General features: G+C 33.1%; 1 protein-coding gene across 1 annotated transcript in view; it reads left to right on the top strand.

Moving 5' to 3' along the window:
• Window positions 1–2,497: 2,497 nt before the first annotated feature.
• LOC130447867 (uncharacterized) overlaps window positions 2,498–22,896 on the top strand; it is a 40,394-nt gene continuing 19,995 nt past the window's right edge. Inside the window, exons 1-2 of the mRNA XM_056784904.1 lie at window positions 2,498–2,576; window positions 20,622–21,054. Of these exons, the coding sequence (XP_056640882.1) occupies window positions 2,499–2,576; window positions 20,622–21,054 (511 nt within the window). The 5' untranslated portion in view covers window position 2,498. The remainder of the gene's footprint in view (window positions 2,577–20,621; window positions 21,055–22,896) is intronic.

Here is a 22,896-nt window from a genome sequence, read left to right as displayed (position 1 = left end):
TAAACAATCTAATTGTGTTAAATCACACGACAGTTCAATTAATCTCTACAAGACACGTTGTTCAAACATCTGTCACTCCTAAACTGTCAGCTGTCGATTTGTTTCTTCAAAGTTGTCAATACTTTATCGCATAAATGGCGGCAAATTCAAATCTAGTAGTTGGTTTTCTCATTCATTTTTTATTGGTATAAACTGAAATTATGATACAGGTGGACCAAAATTAACGTCAGATTTGAATTAAATAGAAAACACGGTTATTAGTCTTTCGATTTGTTTATTATTGAATTATAAAGTACATAGGATAGAGCTATTCGTATACCTGTGTGATTTTAAACAATCTAATTGTGTTAAATCACACGACAGTTCAATTAATCTCTACAAGACACGTTGTTCAAACATCTGTCACTCCTAAACTGTCAGCTGTCGATTTGTTTCTTCAAAGTTGTCAATACTTTATCGCATAAATGGCGGCAAATTCAAATCTAGTAGCTGGTTTTCCTATTCATTTTTTATTGGAATAAACTGAAATTATGATACAGGTGGACCAAAATTAACGTCAGATTTGAATTAAATAGAAAACACGGTTATTAGTCTTTCGTTTTGTTTATTATTGAATTATAAAGTACATAGGATAGAGCTATTTGTATACCTATGTGATTTTAAACAATCTAATTGTGTTAAATCACACGACAGTTCAATTAATATCTACAAGACACGTTGTTCAAACATCTGTCACTCCTAAACTGTCAGCTGTCGATTTGTTTCTTCCAAGTTGTCAATACTTTATCGCATAAATGGCGGCAAATTCAAATCTTGCATTAATTTTGAGACACCCTTCATTACATATCCGTTATAATGAGTAACAGTAACTGTTTATTGCATATAAAGTAGTGAAAAAAATGACTAAATCGATAATAATATGTTAATCAATGATTTGGTAGCGCGATATTAGAATTTTTTTTTATTAATCATTTTTCGCAGCAGGATTACCCTGGTTACCTCAACAACTACGAGATCGTCTAAAAACAATATTGTACAATCAGCATAATATGTTTTTTTAACGGTCATAAGAGTAAAATGCTTTGGGTGAGCATCCGGTGCCTGTTGTTTTATAAATGACTTGTTTTCGTTCAGGAAATGGATAATTATATATGAAAATATACCTGATTGATGGTTAATGTAGCCGACGATTCGATTATTACTTATTAGGGTATGCGCGATATTATACTGGGTGTTTTTGAACAAAAAAACCAACGCACTTATTATGGTTTAAGTTGAAGTTGATGTAGAAACTTACTGAGCTTAAACTGCTTTGTTGTAATTAGGTTTTAGTGTCATTGAATTGATTTTTCAATGTTATCCATAGAGTTCTCGAAACGAGGACCAATAGTACTTCGCAGCAACGAATATTTGGACAATTATAGCAAAAAATTGGACAATTCAGTCAAAAAATCCGCCACCTTGTTGAATGTTTGCCTTAACACTCTTTGGGCTCTACCAAATCATTCATATTGTATCTCAAATGAAAGGATTTGATTTACCGAGTGTTTTTAGACCAAAACAAACAACTTACCTCAGTTAAAACTCAAAATAAGAAAGAAGAAATCTATAAAAACATCAAAAATTAATGGAAAAGGTGTCATGAAGGATTAAGTTGAGTGAATTTGATTACTTGATGACAAATCTAAGCATAAATAATTTTATAATAAATTTTTTTATAATTTTTTTGAATTCTAAGCATTTTGGAGCTTAGATATCTACTGCTATATCAAATTACTAGCAAAAAAATCTTCAGAAACAAATATAGTAGGGGATTCATTGTGATAAATTACAGAACGAGCCCTAGGTGTAAGTTATAAGCTAAATTTTTCTGAATACTAAAGATCGTGGGTAAATAACGTAAGCGCGCAGTCTTAGACTTACGAAATCAAGATGCAACCATCAACACATCTGTATATTTCAAGCTTCGAATTGAACTGAAAAGCAAAAGATAAAAGACAGTTTGAAAACACGTTTTTAGAGTTAGCTGTAGAGAAAAATAAAAAATAGATGAAAACAATTGAAAAATACGTTTTTTAAACTATAATTAATCGCTTTTCCAATAAAGAAATGGGTATTAAAATTTACTTGAAGTTGTACCCACTAAATTGCCTTGGATTAGGGAACATCGTTTTTTTACCAGTAATTTTTTTGTGGTGCTTTTATTTTGAGGTTAGAAATATGAATATTTTCAAGGGAAACTGACAGTAATGGATTTATACCTAGACCCGCGAGGCCCAGTGCTAGAGCGACATAATGTGTAGGGTGGCAAAATCTTTGAAATGCCAGAATTTCTGAGATGAAAAACTGAATACAATCCATTTCAAAAATATGCACTGAAAAAACAGTTAACTCGACTTAAGAGTACAAATTTTACACCAAGAAACGTTTCAAAATAATTTTCTTGACCCCAAAAACAAAAATGACAGTTTTAAATTGTTGTTTCAGGCCCACGGGATATGATGCGGTGCCTAGCACGCTATCTAGGGCGTCTTCGATTAGTGCCTCCACCAACAACTTCATTCTTCATTATTTTGGTAAGTACTGTGAACGTTTCTAAAAGAAAAAACGAGCTGCCACGAAACCAGAAGTAATAAGCTTCGACTGTAGTTAAAGTTTATTTTCAGTGAAGCTTTCAAATCTAATGATGAAGATATAAATTCATTGTCTTTGACTTTGGCTTTATTTTTTGTTCAAAACTTTTCTCTTTCAAATAAATATTTTCGGAAATATTTAGTAAAATTGTTTTAACTTTGGATGAGGGGCTGCTTTCAGCAAAACGCGAAGTTCGTCTTCATGGAATTACATTCTGTTTGGCTATAAACTCGATATATGAATATATTAATTCAATGTATACTGATATGGTTCGTGCTTTATTTTAATTAATAATCCAGGTTTTAAATTCATAATTAATAACTATATATAAAGACAACAAACTTCATGGTAGACTTAGTTCTTATTAGCTATTTAATGCTAAAGAATATGTTTTGAAGATATAGATGAATCAACCTAACCGTTAAAAAACTTAATTTTATATAAAATATACTTAGAAGCTACGATTTCAAAATTAAATCTACAGGATCATTGATAAGTTTGATAAAATTTGTGGTTCAGGTTATAAGTAGATTTTTAGATAGTTGGACATGCCTAGAAAAATCGTTCGCTGAAGAAATTTGTTCAGGATCACCCTGTATAGAGATTAGTTTCATTTAACTGGTTAAATATAAGATGAAAATCCTATGAAACCATCTTTATAAAAGAGCCGTTATTTAGCAAACAAAAAAAAATATATTTTCTTCATTATAAGTTAATTTATGTCCAGGTAAAACCATTTATCTACTACTAATTCATATATTAGTACAGGTAAAATGGGATTAAGCCTGAAATTAAATTGGGCGCTTCTGATTTTCTATATTCTCAGAGGTTTTCGGTTAGTAACAAAATTACGGGCACGGGTTTTCGTTATTTTAGAACTTGTATATCAAAAAAATTTTTGAAACTTGAATAATCCGAAAACTAAGAGGTATTTGAAAAAAACTGCTCAAATAAAAGATGTAGAGCAAAAAATTTTCTACAAAAAAGGTCTCTAGTCATTTTTTCGTTGGAGCTACTATTTCTGAGTAAATCGCCCTCCTTCCCTTTAAGTTCCAGGCTCACATGGAAACTCTAATTCTAGCTCTAGCTCTAGCTCTAACTACCTTCATTATCGGTTGATTATTATTTCAGTATTAACAGACTTTTTAATAATTTCTTTTTAACAAAATTGTGGGTACTCATTTTGAAGTTGCAAGTTTATTCAAAAACATTTTTAGGATGATGTATCTTCATTTTTACAATTTTGAAAATGCAAAGAAAGTTGGAAATGTGCCATTTTTACGTAAATATGTCCTAAAATATCAAAGAGTAAGTTTATTCGAATATTTTGAGTTTGTGAAAGCACAAAAATGAAGACTCTGACTGATCCATTATTTTCCTTCGAATTTTTTGAAATCTTTGAAAGATTTATTGATTATTTTTTTCTAATTCGAAGAAAATTTTTATCACCGACCAATATTTCAACATCTTCTTTAAACTTTTCATCATATAATAGTTTCTTTATGCAATTAGAACATGTTATAATATCAAACTGATAATTAATCTAATTGAATCATAATATTTTCGAGAGCCCATTTTACGGTGAAAATTTATAGGTTAGAAAAAATTAGAAACCACTTTTGTACAGAATTTTCTTCTCTAAATTTTTTGTCCAGGCAGTATTTACGAAATCCTCATGGATTCTTCGAGTTCAAAATGTATTTGAGTACTTGAACGCATATTACGGTGAAAATTTTGAGGTTAGAAAAAAATGCCTACGAACCAATTTATACAGAATTTTGTGCTTTATAGTTTTGGTTCTGACACTTTTGTTCGAATTTCTCGTAGTTTTTGAGTTATTCGCGATTAAAAATATTTTTTTGCATTCAAACTCATGTTATAACAGAAATGTTGATATTAGAAAAAAATGCCTACGAACCAATTTGTAGAGAATTTTGTGCTTCATAGTTTTGGTTCTGACACTTTTGTTCGAATTTCTCGTAGTTTTTGAGTTATTCGCGATTAAAAATAATTTTCAGCGTTCAAACTCATTTTACGGTGAAAATTTTGAGGTTAGGAAAAATTGTAACCTTTTTTATACAGAATGTTATGATCCACATTTTTGTCTCGGCAGTTTATGCTGAAATTTTCATAGTTTTCGAGTTATTCGCGATTAAAAATATTTTTGAATGTATAAACCCATTTTAAGGTGAAAATTTTGAGGTTAGGAAAAATTGTAACCTTTTTTGTACAGACTGTTGTGATCCACATTTGTGATCCATTTTACGGTGAAAATTTTGTGGTTAGAAAAAAATTCTCACTAACTAATATGTAGAGAATTTTGTGCTGTACGTTTTTTGTCCCTGCACTTTTTTTAGAATTTCTCGTAGTTTTCGAGTTATTCGCGATTAAAAATATTTTTGAATGTATAAACCCATTTAAGGTGAAAATTTTGAGGTTAGGAAAAATTGTAACCTTTTTTGTACAGAATGTTGTGATCCACATTTTTTGTTCCGGCAGTTTATGCTGAAATTTTCATAGTTTTCGAGTTATAAGAAATTCAAAATGTCTTTGAGTACGTGAACCCATTTTACGATGAAAATTTTGAGGTTAGGAAAAAACACTAAATAAACAATTTGTAGAGAATTTTATGCCGCACATTTTTTGTTCCGGCACTTTTTTTCGAATTCCTCGTAGTTTTCGAGTTATCCGTGGTTCAAAATCTTTTTCTTCCTTCAAACCCATTTTATAATGGAAATTTTGAGTTTAGGAAGAAATTTAAACTTTTTTGTACAAAATGTTGTGATCCACAATTTTTGTGTCGGCAGTTTGTATCGAAATCCTCATAGTTTTCGAGTTATCCGCAATTCAAAATGTTTTTCAGTACGTGAACCCATTTTACGGTGAAAATTTTGAGGTTAGGAAAAAATTCTCACTAACTAATATGTAGAGAATTTTGTGCTGTACGTTTTTTGTTCCAGCACTTTTTTTCGAATTCCTCGCAGTTTTCGATTTATTCGTGATTAAAAATATTTTTGAGTGTATAAACCTATTTTAAGGTAAAAATTTTGAGGTTACGAATACTTTTTGGTAGAGAATTTTGTACTTTACATTTCAAAAGTCCCAAAATTTCGAAAATCCGTGCTCGCAATTTTGTTAAGAGACTTATTCAGTATCTCAAAACCTCCTAGAATCTAGAAAATTGACACTGCCCAATTTAATATAAAGTTTTAGATCAAAATCGCCTAATTTGCCTGTACTATATTAATTATTCAACATTTGACCAATTAATCGTATCTATAAACAAAAATATATAGTAAATCGAAAAGGATTCTTGGAATTATTTACGATTGAATATCAAGGTGAGTCTGTACTTCAAGCCGAGAGCACTAGTAAATTCCGCCTGATAACAGTTAATAAACTTTTGGTATGGTAAATTCGACCAAAGAAATTTGGTATGCAATATTTGTACAAGTAAACTTAGTCAGTTACTCTTAGTCGGCATTAGTGAACCCCCCAATGTCCCACCTACCATTTTGAGCTCTTTTTTTGCCTCAATCTCTGCTCTCGTACTTTGCACCATCCAATTACTATTTAATCAGACCCAAGACGAATTTTTCTATGTAAAAAGCAAGTACGAGAGGGTAAACCCTAAAGTAACTCTCCAAAGAAAGAAGTCCCTATAAATTGAAGTTGTGGATGTTTCCAGGCGCACGCGGTGCTTACGAACCACGTCCCTAGGTCTTGCGACAACTCCTCTAGGTGGGATTACGTTGTACAGCTCGGGAGAGCATCTGCCGTGGTAGTATCAGTAAAATAGAAACGGATAAACGACCTTTCTTCAATGCTCTAAGCTGTCCAAGTCTTGTCTTCTTGCGTGGGAAAAAATTGAAGAAGTTGTTGAGAATGCAGTTGAACATCTCGGTCTTACCAAGGTTCCAAAGGTCCCAAAGAGCAATGAACAAAGTCTGGGCCGGATTTTAGGTTAGATAGGATCTAAGGGCGCTAGCTCCCAGAGGGTGCACGTCGCAGACAAAACTAAATATTCAAAAAAATATGAATTTGAGTTTGTAACGAGTTTTAGACCTGATATATTTTTTAATAAAGTTTTTTAGGATGACAACATTAACTGGAATTGGGAGCGGAAAAAATTATTGGCCCTAGAGCGCCAAAATACGAAATTCGGTCCTGAAAAAAGTGATTGATAAACTTCTGTATCTAAGATTCTTGGATTTTCCTTGTTTTTTCCATTTTTATTGCGAGTGTGACTAGAATAAACGAAAATTTCGTCTAAATAAACAGTTTCGCTTTTCCTGAAATGCTTTTTCATTCTAGGTTTAAATAATGTCGTATTGAATCACGTTTCAATAATCATTTTTCTTTATTTATAACCCACCAGGTAGATTTATTTCCAAAGCTATTTTTTACAATCGAAATAATCAATTCCGACTTGAACTATTTGTCACAAATAATAGTTTTAATCAATAAATTAACACCTATAATATGATTTTAGCCAAAAGCTGCGTCATTAGATGTTTAAAATAAATGTTCAACATAATGGTGAGAAACGAATGTAAATATTCATCTCGGATTATCGGCTCTCTACGTGAGACAGAATCACATATTATGTGAAATGTTCGGCAGTTAGGGGGGCCTGACATCGGGAGGAACTGAATCTGGTGATGAGGGTGACGCGCAATAGCCGCTGTATGTTATTTAACCTTCATTTGATTCGTCGTTTAACGTTCAGTCGCCACGCAGTCTGTGCTAAACTACTTACAGAACCGGACTCAGGATTAAAACGCAATAATTATATACAAACGAATCGCTGATGAATTAATTATTATTATCAAATGATATTGAAATATTAAGAAATCAGTTACGATTTAGTACAGGCAAATTAGTCGATTTTTAGCTAAAACCTTTAATTAAATTGCGAGGTTTTGATTTACTAGATTCTGGGAGGTTTTGGGATACTGTTTAAGTATTTTAACAAAATTACGGACACGAATTTTCGATATTTTGGAACTTGTAATTGAAGAAAATTTTGAAATGTAGAGTAGAAATTCTCTACAAAAAAGTATCAGGACAAAAAACGTACAGCACAGAATTCTCTATATATTAGTTTGTGAGAATTTTTTCCTAACCTCAAAATTTCTGTTTTAATATGAGTTTGAACGCCAAGAAATATTTTAAATCGCGAATAACTCGAAAGCTACGTAGAATTCGAAAAAAAGTACAGGAACAAAAAACGTACAGCACAAAATTTTCTACATATTAGTTAGTTAGAATTTTTTCCTAACCTCAAAATTCTCACCGTAAAATGGGTTCACGTACTGAAAGACATTTTGAATTGCGGATAACTCGAAAACTATGTGAATTTCAATACAAACTACCGAAAAAAAAATGTGGAGTACAACATACCGTACAAAAAAGGTTACAATTTTTCCTAACCTCAAAATTTCCATTATAAAATGGGTTTGAAGGATCAAAAAGGTTTTGAACCACGGATAACTCGAAAACTTCGAGGAATTCGAAACAAAGTGCCGGAACAAAAAATGTACGGCATAAAATTCTTTAGAAATTGGTTTTTTAGTATTTTTTCCTAACCTCAAAATTTTCACCGTAAAATGGGTTCACTCAAAGACATTTTGAATTGCTTATAACTCGAGAATTATGAGGATTTCGATACAAACTGCCGACACAAAAATTGCGGATCACAACATTTTGTACAAAAAGGTTTAAATTTCTTTCTAACCTCAAAATTTCCATTATAAAATGGGTTTGAAGGATCAAAAAGATTTTGAGCCGCGGATAACTCGAAAACTACGAGGAATTCGAAACAAAGTGCCGGAACAAAAAATGTACGGCATAAAATTCTTTAGAAATTGGTTTTTTAGTATTTTTTCCTAACCTCAAAATTTTCACCGTAAAATGGGTTCACTCAAAGACATTTTGAATTGCTTATAACTCGAGAATTATGAGGATTTCGATACAAACTACCGACACAAAAATTGCGGATCACATTTTGTACAAAAAGGTTTAAATTTCTTTCTAACCTCAAAATTTCCATTATAAAATGGGTTTGAAGGATCAAAAAGATTTTGAACCACGGATAACTCGAAAACTTCGAGGAATTCGAAACAAAGTGCCGGAACAAAAAATGTACGGCATAAAATTCTCTACAAATTGGTTTTTTAGTATTTTTTCATAACCTCAAAATTTTCACCGTAAAATGGGTTCACGTACTCAAAGACATTTTGAATTGCTTATAACTCGAGAATTATGAGAATTTCGATACAAACTGCCGACACAAAAATTGCGGATCACAACATTTTGTACAAAAAGGTTTAAATTTCTTTCTAACCTCAAAATTTCCATTATAAAATGGGTTTGAAGGATCAAAAAGATTTTGAACCACGGATAACTCGAAAACTTCGAGGAATTCGAAACAAAGTGCCGGAACAAAAAATGTACGGCATAAAATTCTCTACAAATTGGTTTTTTAGTATTTTTTCATAACCTCAAAATTTTCACCGTAAAATGGGTTCACGTACTCAAAGACATTTTGATTTTCTTATAACTCGAGAATTATGAGGATTTCGATACAAACTGCCGACAAAAAAATTGCGGGTCACAACATTTTGTACAAAAAAGTTTAAATTCCTTTCTAACCTCAAAATTTCCATTATAAAATGGGTTTGAAGGATCAAAAAGATTTTGAACCACGGATAACTCGAAAACTTCGAAGAATTCGAAAAAAAGTGCCGGAACAAAAAATGTACGGCATAAAATTCTCTACAAATTGGTTTTTTAGTATTTTTTCCTAACCTCAAAATTTTCACCGTAAAATGGGTTCACGTACTCAAAGACATTTTGAATTTCTTATAACTCGAGAATTATGAGGATTTCGATACAAACTGCCGACACAAAAATTGTGGATCACAATATTTTGTACAAAAAGGTTTAAATTTCTTCCTAACCTCAAAATTTCCATTATAAAATGGGTTTGAAGGATCAAAAAGATTTTGAACCACGGATAACTCGAAAACTACGAGGAATTCGAAGAAAAGTGCCGGAAACAAAACTGTAGAGCACAAAATTCTCCATAAATTGGGTCCCAAGTTTTTTATCCTAGCCTCAAAATTTCCATTATAAAATTATTATTATAGAGGGCGTTTCATAAATAATGTCGATTTGTTTATCAAATATTCAAACAAGTCACACAAGAATTGGATCTAAATATATAGTCATCTGACGGAGCGAGGTCTGGACTAAACGATGGATGTGGTAGTAGTCCAATACCTCCAAATTCTTCGATCTTCTAAATTATTCTAAAACGGATTCAATAAATGACTAAGATGAAAATTATTTATATCTGCGAATTTTCTGGGTGTGTTACAATCTACTAAAACTTGATCGTGGTTATCATGAAGATTAGACAACTACTGACGAAAGATTATACGGCTCAGGATTCTAATTTGGACGGTATTCAAAAGTACCATTCATGTAAAATGTTTTTTAAACAATTTAAATTTCAAATCCAAAAGTAATTATCTTATTAGTTAAATCATTGTCCAATAAAAAATATTCTCCTCGGTCTGTTTTTAAAAGGTCTGTATTTTTTATAAAACATAACCTAACCTAATCTAGCCTAACCTTACCTAACCTAATTTAGCTTAAACTAACCTAACCTATCCTAATTTAGATTTAGAACTTCTAGGTTTTAATTTTTGTTTTTCGCAACTTTAAAAAATGGATTAGGTACTAAATTGCAGGTGATATTCTCAACGAATCCGAAACGAGTTGTTTTATGTACTCGGACTACCTTTTCTTTTACCTGAAATATCCTGAATTTGCGTTTCCTCTTTTCAACGGGTTAAAAACCGTCACGAATTGTAGCGTCATCGATTTTATAACCCGTGCCATTTAATTTTTGACTAATTTCTACAATTTGGTTGCAACATTATCCTTAATGTGAATGTACAAGGATTGGTTAATTGTCAGAATCACTTTTGTCTTTGCTTTGGCGTCATCCGTGGTCACAGCCTTTGATATGCAATCGGTTAAACCTTTCAAAATCAGAACGTTTCGAACTTCGCGAGCCTGGGCCCCTAACAAGAACAATTGAGAGTGGCGACATCTATTTCTTACTAACTTCAACCCAAATTTAGACAGTTTAACAAGTAAAGTTTAGGTACAAGTATGGGAAAACTAAAAGAAAATGTACGACGTCAAAAAATTTATGAATAAAATCAAGATTTGCGGAAATGGTTTACTTTATAAGAATGGGCAAAGCTAGATAAATAATTGGGCAGAAAATTCAAAATATGCGAGAAAAATATAAACAACATTCTATAGGAACAGAATATAGTTGAAAAAACGAGGAAATCTGCACCCAAATATCCAGAGAAGGTACCAAATGAAACAAACATTCTCAGTGACAACGAATTTTCGTCTGATAAAGGTTTGGTTTGGATAGGTTAGGTTAAGTTACGTTAGGTTAGGTTAGGTTAGGTTAGGTTAGGTTAGGTTAGGTTAGATTAGGTTAGGTTAAGTTAGGTTAGGTTAGATTATGTAAGGTTACGTCAATAATTTATACTGTGGAATCATTCTGACTTCACTGATGAATTGCTCCAAATTTATATTAAAATATTTATATAATAAGTATACTTCAAAAGATACAAAAAGTAAAGGGGTGATCGTTGAAATATCTATATTCTAGATTTAAATTTATTATTCAAAAATATATATTTCCAATACGTATATTTATACGGAATAAAATATCGGCGACAAATTTTATGGTAATGAATCGTCTACAAAAATATATTTAGACGTTTCGCGGTATTTGTCGTATTTCCTTTTGAACCTTTTCGGGTTCACTGTCTGACTGACACGCCTTGAATTAACTGTATATAAATTGCTAAATTTTCGAATCGTTATAAATCAGACACACTTTCTGCAATTGTATGTAAAAAATTATTGTACGATCCCATTTTATTTTATAATCTGATTAAATTTTGTTATAAGAAGATTTAATTTGTTCGATTCGTTGGTATATGATATAATTCATTCATAACAAGACGAACTAATAAATATTCATAATCCTCGCTAAATTATTTATAAATAATAATAAAATGTCACGGGGTACGCTAATTTTTTTGTGTTTTATCTCGTATCTGGCCTAAACTTAGAATACTCACACAAATTTAGTTCTGCCATTTACCAGCCGTGGTTAGGTTAGGTTAGCTTGTGTGATAAAAATGTGTCAATGTCATGTGTCAAGTTAAATAAACATTTTATTCATTTTAACCAAAGCTTTCCTGACGTACCTACTTGTCATTTTGAAAAATGAACCGCGAAAATAGATTAGTCCCGTCAAGAACCATCGAGGGCACTGACATCGAAAATCCGCCATGTTATTTTCATTAATAGAAGAAGATTTTAGATTAAGTGCGTTTGTAAAATAGAAGAAGACATTAGGAGGGATAGAATAAAGTATTGAATAATAAGAAACAACTCACAATAAGAAACAATCAAAGAAAAAATATATAAAAGAATCTCAAACTGGTTTGGACATTTTACAAGATTGGAACAAGATATTTAAGCAAAAGGAATATGGAAAGTAAGAATTATAGGAAGAAGGGAAAGAGAGAATAGAAAGTACAAATAGCAGATATATTAAAACAAAAGCAACAGACAATAAATCTCATGATGATACTAGCACAGGACAGGAAAATATTGAGGAAATGCTGGAAGGGTTGATAAGCACATTATGAATGCTATGGAAAGGGTAAAAGGAAAAATTAGAAGAAGAACTCATATTCTTCTTTTTTACCGGAATAAAAACGTCCAATTTGGTATTTACCAAATAATATATTGAGTAAATAACACTGTGGGAATAAATGATAAATCCACATTCGAAATAATTGATAATCAATAAAACTAATATAATTTTTTGAGGTTATTAGGTCACATTTAATAACCGTATTCAAACAATATTATACCAGATGCCAAATTCTTCAAGCATTACTAATTTAACATTTTTTTTAATGGTCGTTGATTAGGTTAATCCTAATTAAAGTTTGTAGGCATATTGAAGACGAGCAGACGAATTCACTAAACAAAAAAAGAAATTACTAACTGTGGAAATGTAATTAAAGTTTATAAAAGTAGGGAACACGTGGTGATCTACGAAAAATTCAAGATACGAAGCTTCTCAAATTGATAAAAGTGAATAGAAATTAGTATTCATGCTGTTGAGATAACTAAAAATAGTTTAGACAAGTCGATTTATTCAAAAAAAATGTGTGTCGTGTCCAAAACCAGTTTAAATGTAGCTTCCTGTATAATATTTAATTCTTAGATTGAAATTTATTATGAAAATTAATGTTAAAAACGTCAAAATGTTCACAATACACGCCTCGAACCTTTTAACAACTATTCTTCAAGTTATCTAAGATAAATAATTTAGTTCTGCCCATTCTACCCGACATTTATATGGTAATGGGGTGGTACTTCATCTCGTCGAAACGTATAATATTCGCTGGATCTTGTAGGTTTACTAGATCAATTTGTCAAACACGATATTTCTAAATATATAGCGACCAAGCCATGTGATCTTAATACTCATCACAGTTGAAGATTTTTCTGACAAATTCCTTCAATAAAACGAAGATCCTGAACAGCAGCCTATGGACTTTCCGGTAAAAAACGACGCATCAGCTCGACCTCAGCAGTAGAACGAACTTCGGCGGTGATTTTGACTTTTGTTTGGTCTATTTTATATTGTGGTGGATCCAGTTTCGTCCATGGTTTTTATCATACTCATACAGCGTTGATCAACTCTAAACAGTCGTCCAAAGTTATCTCGTAAATGCGTTTGGAAGCGAACGCCACAGCTTTCTACTGTTTCAGGAAGGATTCGCGCAGCCACGCAGGCTCTGTTGTTGTTGTGGTTGGCTATCGTAAGGTTGCGGTTCCACCCTGTACGTTGTATGTAAATTACCAAATTTGTCAACGTTTACCTTCCATATTTTCGAATATGCTGCGACACCGAAGATAATAATCAATGTCATTATCATATTCAACATCGATAGCTTCTATAATCGTCAGTTCCCCTAGAGGCGGGAAAATCGGGCGCGGTACCCAGCGGGTTCTTGAACCGTTTCTCCTACATGTTCGACGATAATATGCACACCCATCGATCGTACACATTCCCACAGATTATTACACGTATTTACACGGTAACGTTTTGTTTATATATCGTTTACCGTCGTTCTTTTATAGCTTTTCAAACAGTTTGGTTAATAACGGATATCGAGGACTATTTTTTTAAGGAGCGAACGTAATTTGGAATTTAAACAATATTAACATAACCCTCCGAATATGTAGTACAACATTATGCAATCACATTTGTCTTGAATACGTTTATTTTATAAACAAAATTTGAATTTTGACATTTTTAATAACAGTTTATTAACAAAAAACCTTAAAAAATCTTTTTAGACGACGCCATCTGAAAGTTGTTCGTTCTGTATTCATTTACATACCGAAAGTTGCGTTTTGAATGTTCCATGTAGTGAAAGTGACTGTTTCGTACTGCAAAACACTTTCGGGACGCTCTGGAGTACACAACTTTAAATGTTGACAGTTGACAGTTTCAGTTCGATGATTTCGCATAACCTTAAATTTTTTATTTTCTGAAATTATTTGTTTTATTCGAAAATTTTGTCTAAATTAATGAATAATAATGATTGATGATGAAAAAGAAAACATTAGCGAATCCACGTCACCTGATCTCACCGAAGAAAGCAATGCGGCCGTTCTTAATTCGTTGCCGGATAAATCTCGTGCAAAATACGAAAAACAGTACGAGCTCTTTGACGTGGTGTCACCAGAAAAAGGCGAAAAACCCAACGGAACACGTAGTGCTGGCTTATTCGACGTTTATAATTCTCTATTATTTAATTTCTTTCCTCAGTGTAATTAAATTGGATCTTATGCGTCGTCTAAAAAATGTTGTCTATACCGCGGCTGAAATACACACCCAGTGGCCTCAAAAAATTAATATTTGCGTAGTAAATCATCAGAGGAAGATTTCAACAAGCTAGCGATATTTGTAACAACTTCGTATGTCAGTGCTATTGGATCTAATTGCGAAATTTTCTGATCCTAATAATAAAGAAATCTTGGTTTCTGGTTAGAACAGTTTTAACAACACCAGCTCGACAGGAAGACGTGGCTTAAGACCACCTCGTTTACCTGCAGACGTCCAGAACTTCAATTTATTGAGACTCATTTCTTTGGAGAAGTTCAAGCTTGTTGTATCAGCTACCAAGGCACTATACAACCTACAGAAGTTCAAGATCAATATCCACAGGAATCTTCACACGGTAATCACCACCTTCTTGTGCTTGCTTTGTAAGATTTCTATCGAATGATCACCTAGGTCACCTGATCTAATCCTCCAGACATTTTGTGAGCTAAAGGAAGCCATTGCTAGAAGTTTAGTTGAAAATTCTCTTCATAATTAAATTAAAGGAGCTTTAGGTGCTTTGGAACTTATTATAAGGGCCGTAATACGTTTATAAATTAACTAATTCTATATAGATACTGGATGGGTAATTAAAAACGGTCGTTAGTTAAATGGGATGAGCTGGTTTGCCCAATAGACAGGAATTAAAAATTCATTCTGGATGGAAGACTTTCACGGTAATTTTGTGGACAGATGATGCTAAGTTTCATGGTAATGGTAGAGTGAATCACCATAATGGTCCGAAATTAATTCCTGTTGGATGCGGGAGATCCAACTTCAAGATCGTTGGTCTGTAAATGGGTGATGCGGGTTTCCAGTCGTACAAATAATTGAGACGGTTAATGGAGAAAGATATTTAGACTTTTTAAGAATGGAATTACCATTTATTTTAGAAGACATACCCTTAGCCGTTCATTGTGACATGTTGGCCATCGAGATCTCCAGATCTAACTTGCTTGGATTCTCATTTGAGGGGCGTGATAGAAGATCTCGTTTACACCAATAGATCCACGAGGTATTTGAAGAAAAAGACTAAAACTATTTTCAAATACGCCCTCTAGAGGTGGACGTGACTTTCTGAAAACAATTTGCACGTGTTTTTTCCACTTAATTTGCTTTGTTGCAGCTGACTGATCGAAGTAGTTCATTGACGAAGTTCAACTATTTTTTTTGACCCTGTTTTTTAAATAACGAAAATGACTGTTATACTATTTCACAATTTATTCGATTTCAATTTATTCATATATACAAACAGTCGTATTTAAACAAAAATTTGAATTTAAAATAGACATTTAAATTCAAGTGTTATTTTCTAATAAGTACCTAAATGGTTTTTTCGATCCCGTTACTTGAGTTTTTTTTTATATTTTACACGTGACATTTAAAAATTCTCCCAAGACACGCTATTAACATCAATTACGATAATTACGAGTGTTCGTTTACAATACACGGTTTTTTAAATGGATCACCCTATATTTGAGATTTGATGGTATATAATCTAGAGCTGAGAGTCTAGGTGGATCACCAGGGGTTTATATAAGATTCGACGTGGGTCGCGGAGGTTAATAAATATCTCATTATTCCATATTTAGTATAACGCGTCGAAACTTACCGTTGTCGCGCTGGATGTTGTCCCGTCCGCAACGTTTGTTGTACTTTTGATAGGTGAAGCGACTGCAACTCTAGTGAATGATTTAAATTTGATGATTATACCGAAATGCATACGAATTGCTATTCGATAACATTCGTTTTTAACATTTTAGGTTATGTTAGGTAAGGTTGAAGTTTCCGGAATTTCTCACGAAACTTTCTACGTTTAAAAGTTTAAAAACTTGATAAGACTTGAATAGAATTTCCCTTTTTACAATTTAATAATATCCAAAAGCGAATTAGCTTGTTGTGTGCCGGAGAAATACATAATTTGAACTTGGCGCCATTTGGATAAATAATAATTTTAATATAAAAAAATCAACAGTTTGAATTGAACTGTCTTAACCACTATTCATTATGAGAGAGTCGATTATCTCTTCTCCCCATCATTTGTATGATTTATTTAGGTTTTAAATTATACGAGGTTTGAAATAGATAAATAAAAACAAATATTTATAATTAGACATTTGTTTATTGTTTATTAAAATATTCTCTTTTAAAATCGACACTTTCGAACCAATTGTCGAAGCCGCTTCTTCGACTATAGAAAAACGTTGATTTCGCAATTTATTTTTGATCTGTGGGTGCCAAATTAGGACTGTACGGTGGATGAATCATCAATTTAATATTTTGATCGTTGATGTATGAAAGCTCGGATTGTCGTGAGGGAGGATTTGAACACTTCCGGCAAACAAATACTGTTTGAATGTTCATTTAATACAGTCAAGAATCCACCACAACCCAAGCCATGTAAAGGAGCGATTCCTGTATCAGGACCTACTCCAACAAATCCTCAAATTTTCCTTATCGCACCAAATTCTTTTCAACGAATCTATCTCTGCCTTTTGGGCCTTTTGGGGGTTATTTGTTCTAGTAAGTATCTAAGTTCTATTGTAAAATTAAATTCTTCTTTTTCATTTAATCTTATCTACAATGGAATGGTTAGAATCGAGAATTTTATCACGAATTTGAATAAATTTCTCCGTTATTTTGTTTGCATATTCACAACGTAAAATTATTGCAATTCATTAAAATTTCCTTATACCGTTAAAGGTGTCTACCTGACCGTTGACCTAAGGCACCTGATCAACATAGCTCCGTCTTTTTTTTCTCTTTTTCTTCAACGCAGTCGACAATCAATAAACCGTGTGCATTCTTGTACACATATTTCCAAAGGTTTTTAAAATTATCATCCGCCTCGAGCACGAAAATTTGAATAATTTCGACATATCTTCGCAGTTTATCCAGTTTCTTTTTAAATGAACCAAACAAAACTTGAATAGCAGCTTTAATAATACGATAGAAGGAATGTTCAAGAAGTTATTTATCTTTTAACATTCCTAGAGAAGTCGATAATTCATTGTTTTCGTGTTAAATCTACTAATTTATATATTTTCTATCAATATATCATTACTAGTATTTTATTTAGTTATGTATCTGAAAGTAATTGAATCTAATTTTCCCAATTTTCAGGTTTCAGATTATTCACAGCTTTCAAAAACAATTCAACATCATTCTTTTAAAAAAATTATTGTTTTTCGAAACTTCTCTATTTATCTGTGTCCAAACCAGTTCAATGATATGGTTGAGATCTAATCTTCGTCTTTCCACGATTTTTCGCAATTTCTCCTTATAAAGGGAACACCTACAAGCTAATGGGGCCCTAATATAAGAAACCTCAGAGATTACAAAGATTTGGAAAACTTACACAAAAAAACATCACTCCTCTGCAACAACTTTCTGTGATTTGTCTAAGGCTTTCGATTGTGTTACTCATAACGATGTCTTTTTGGTAGCCAATAGAAAGTGGAGTGTCTCAAGGCCCAGTACAAGTACTAAGAAGGCTGTTTTCCATCTTAAACAACCATAACTCCTCTGCAACAACTTTCTGTGATTTGTCTAAGGCTTCCTATTGTGTTAATTATAATATAATGATGTCTTTTTCGTAGCCAATAGAAAGTGGAGTGTCTCAAGGTGCAGTTCAAGTACTAAAAAGGCTGTTTTCCAGCGTAAACACCCATTACTCCTCTGCAACAACTTTCTGTGATTTGTCTAATGTTTCCTATTGTGTTAATCATAACATAACGATGTCTTTTTGGTAGCCAATAAAAAATGGAGTGTCTCAGGCCCAGTACAAGTACTAAAAAGGCTATTTTCCAGCCTAAACACCCATTACTCCTCTACAACAACTTTCTGTGATTTGTCTAAGGCTTTCTATTGTGTTAATCATAACATAACGATGTCTTTTTCGTAGCCAATAGAAAGTGGAGTGTCTCAAGGCCCAGTACAAGTACTAAAAAGGCTATTTTCCAGCCTAAACACCCATTACTCCTCTACAACAACTTTCTGTGATTTGTGTAAGGCTTTCTATTGTGTTAATCATAACATAACGATGTCTTTTTGGTAGCCAATAGAAAGTGGAGTGTCTCAAGGCCCAGTATAAGTACTAAAAAGGCTATTTTCCAGCCTAAACACCCATTACTCCTCTACAACAACTTTCTGTGATTTGTCTAAGGCTTTCTATTGTGTTAATCATAACATAACGATGTCTTTTTCGTAGCCAATAGAAAGTGGAGTGTCTCAAGGCCCAGTACAAGTACTAAAAAGGCTATTTTCCAGCCTAAACACCCATTACTCCTCTACAACAACTTTCTGTGATTTGTGTAAGGCTTTCTATTGTGTTAATCATAACATAACGATGTCTTTTTGGTAGCCAATAGAAAGTGGAGTGTCTCAAGGCCCAGTACAAGTACTAAAAAGGCTATTTTCCAGCATAAACAACCATCACTCCTTTGCAACAACTTTCTGTGATTTGTCTAATGCTTTCTATTGTGTTAATCATAACATAACGATGTCTTTTTCGTAGCCAATAGAAAGTGGAGTGTCTCAAGGCCCAGTACAAGTACTAAAAAGGCTATTTTCCAGCCTAAACACCCATTACTCCTCTACAACAACTTTCTGTGATTTGTCTAAGGCTTTCTATTGTGTTAATCATAACATAACGATGTCTTTTTGGTAGCCAATAGAAAGTGGAGTGTCTCAAGGCCCAGTACAAGTACTAAAAAGGCTATTTTCTAGCCTAAACACCCATTACTCCTCTACAACAACTTTCTGTGATTTGTCTAAGGCTTTCTATTGTGTTAATCATAACATAACGATGTCTTTTTCGTAGCCAATAGAAAGTGGAGTGTCTCAAGGCCCAGTACAAGTACTAAAAAGGCTATTTTCCAGCCTAAACACCCATTACTCCTCTACAACAACTTTCTGTGATTTGTGTAAGGCTTTCTATTGTGTTAATCATAACATAACGATGTCTTTTTGGTAGCCAATAGAAAGTGGAGTGTCTCAAGGCCCAGTACAAGTACTAAAAAGGCTATTTTCCAGCCTAAACACCCATTACTCCTCTACAACAACTTTCTGTGATTTGTCTAAGTCTTTCGATTATGTTAATTATAATATAACAAAACTTTTTGAAGATGAACATAGAAGTAAATACATACGACGATGACATCTCTGGAACATCAATTCCAAGATATTACAATCCTTAAAGTATAACATAAAACAAGTTTTTAAAAACCTACAGGGTGAAATATTGAAAGTAATAAAACAAATTCTTGATATTTGGACCATCATTTTTAACACCATTTTTGATAGAGGAAACATTCCTTTAAGGACTGGATGCAGTCAACGTTTATTGTTAAAAAACTAGGTGCGCAAAACTGTGATCAATAGCGCCTAAATCACGTGACAAAGGGTTTATCAATATTATACAAAATCGACTATACGCAAATCTATGAAATTTGGTTTTCTTAGCCCACAGCCATCTTTAGCCAACAGAATCATCCAGAGATGCACAGATATGAACGAAGACTTACACCTGTGCTTTATTAATTTCTTCGAGGCTTTCATTAAAGTCAAACACGAAAAATTGGAGTCGAACAGCACAGAAAAATTCTCTCAGCGTCATCTGCGATTGCTGCCAAGAAAAGTTATGCAAAAACTAGAGTTTGATCAGTCTTTGAAGAGCCAGTTTATAAGTGAGGACGTTAAACCGTACGATCTTAATTTATTTAGAAGTTCGGCATGCCAAACCTTGTCAAAAGCTTTCGATATGTCAGGAGTTTACATATTTCTCTTAGCTTCAGTTCATACGTCGATGATATAGGACGGGATTTAGGTTTAGGAGAACCGTATTGATTTTTTTTTAATAAACTAATCGTAAATGTAACAAAACTAGTTTTTGGTAGCCATTTTAGAGTGCGAGCAACCCAAATCTCTCACCTGACACTTCATGTTTGTGATAAAATATTTTTTGTTACAGATAATAAACGCGTCTCTTAGCACGAGCGACATATGGCCTCTGGACAGGCCGGAAGGTATGCCATCGATCCAATCGTTGGAAGTGATGTGCGGCAAAGATCACATGGACGTTCATTTAACGTTTTCTCATCCGTTCGAAGGTATTGTGTCTTCGAAAGGCCAACACGGTGATCCTAGGTGCGTTTACGTCCCACCGGCGTCGGGTCAAACTTTTTTTTCATTTCGAATAGCGTACGCGAGGTGTGGTACCAAACCCGATTTACATGGACAGTTTTACGAAAATACAGTTGTCGTGCAATATGATAAAGATCTTTTGGAAGTGTGGGACGAGGCTAAGAGATTGAGGTGCGAGTGGTTCAACGATTACGAAAAAACTGCTTCTAAACCTCCTATGGTCATCGCCGATCTCGATGTTATACAACTCGATTTTCGCGGTAAGTCTTGACGATTTTTTTTTCTGATCCGATCCTGTACGATCCACATGATTCGGGGTATCGTTATTATTTATTATAGAGCTGTATATCCACGTAAATTAAAGACTGGTTTAGATTTTAATTATATTGTGATTATTATCGTTTGACCTCCTTATAAACAACATGAAAGTGACTAAACTATCAGTATCGGACTTCATTCTTTACATTCTTCAGTATTTGAGGGTTAATTATTTTTGTATAACTGAAATATATGTTTTTCCGTTTATAATATTACATAAACTTTTCTGGAACAAAAAGAAAGTGGTAAAACATCTGTTTTGTCACTGGAAATGGCCTGTTTCTTCTCAATCGTATGGATTTGATTGTCATCGCTCGAGCTGGTGTTGTTATCTTTCTTTTATTTCCATTTCTCTGCTTTCTGTCCACCACGTGGTCATATTATAGTCCTTTTGGGACCCTTGGAAACGTCGTAATATTTAGTAATATGTTTTAAAGCATGTAGCTATCGAATAAATTGATTTATCCACAATTCATTATTTTTTTGAACAATGTATTCTTGAATCTTCATGAAAAATTAGTGTTTGTATGCCAAATAGCTTTGCTATTACCTCATCCTCGTCGTCACGTGGTTCAGCGTAGTTTATAAACTTACTCCCCTCCTTTTTCGCCTAGTTACGTGGTTTATGGACGTACCAAATCCTACGACGATGGTCCTAGAAAAACTTGGCCCAACAAGGAAAATTTTGTAAAAAAATATATTTTTTTTTCAGCGTAATTTCCTACAGAGTAGCATTTAGTTCAGCTTTCATATTGGTTGAGTTAATGCCTTTCAAATACCATTTTTTTCCTGAAAACGGTCACTATTGATGGCTGCCAAACAGATACTAAACAACCTGAAGTCTTCAAACTTGGACTATATGGTGAATAGATCGTATAGAAAGATCTAAAACATAAGGCACTTTCGTAATTACTTTCTAAATGTAGCCTTCTCCAAATTACCCCAGGTCGGCAATAATTTTTGCATAAAGGAGGAGATGGAAATCATGCATCGAACTGCCCCCAATTACACTTTTCTTAAGATCATTGCAAGTTTGGTCAAAAAGGGCTGTTTTCCAGCCTAAACAACCATCACTCCTCTTTAACAAATTTCTGTGATTTGTCTAAGGATTTCGATTATGTTAATTATAATATACCGATGTCTTTTTGGTAGCCAATAGAAAGTGAAATGTCTCAAGGCTCAGTATTGGTACTAAAAAGGCTGTTTTCCAGCATAAACGACCATCACTCATATGCAACAACTTTCTGTGATTTGTCTAAGGCTTTCTATTGTGTTAATCATAATATAACGATGTCATTTTTGTAGCCAATAGAAAGTGAAGTGTCTCAAAGCTCAGTACAAGTACTAAAAAGGCTGTATTCCAGCATAAACAACCATCACTCCTCAGCAACAACTTTTTGTGATTTATCTATTGCTTTCGATTGTGTTAATCATAATATAACGATGTCTTTTTGGTAGCCAATAGAAAGTTGAGTTTCTCAAGGTCCAGTTCAAGTACTAAAAAGGCTATTTTCCAGCCTAAACAACCATCACTCCTCTTTAACAACTTTCTGTGATTTGTCTAAGGATTTCGATTATGTTAATTATAATATAACGATGTCTTTTTGGTAGCCAATAGAAAGTGCAGTGTCTCAAGGCTCAGAACAAGTACTAAAAAGGCTGTATTCCAGCCTAAACAAACATAACTCATCTGCAACAACTTTTTGTGATTTATCTATTGCTTTCGATTGTGTTAATTATAATATAACGATGTCTTTTCGGTTGCCAATAGAAAGTGGAGTGTC

Source organism: Diorhabda sublineata, chromosome 8 (assembly GCF_026230105.1).
Source record: "Diorhabda sublineata isolate icDioSubl1.1 chromosome 8, icDioSubl1.1, whole genome shotgun sequence".
Taxonomy (NCBI): Eukaryota; Metazoa; Arthropoda; class Insecta; order Coleoptera; family Chrysomelidae; genus Diorhabda; species Diorhabda sublineata.
This window is presented reverse-complemented; position numbering and strand designations above follow the sequence as displayed.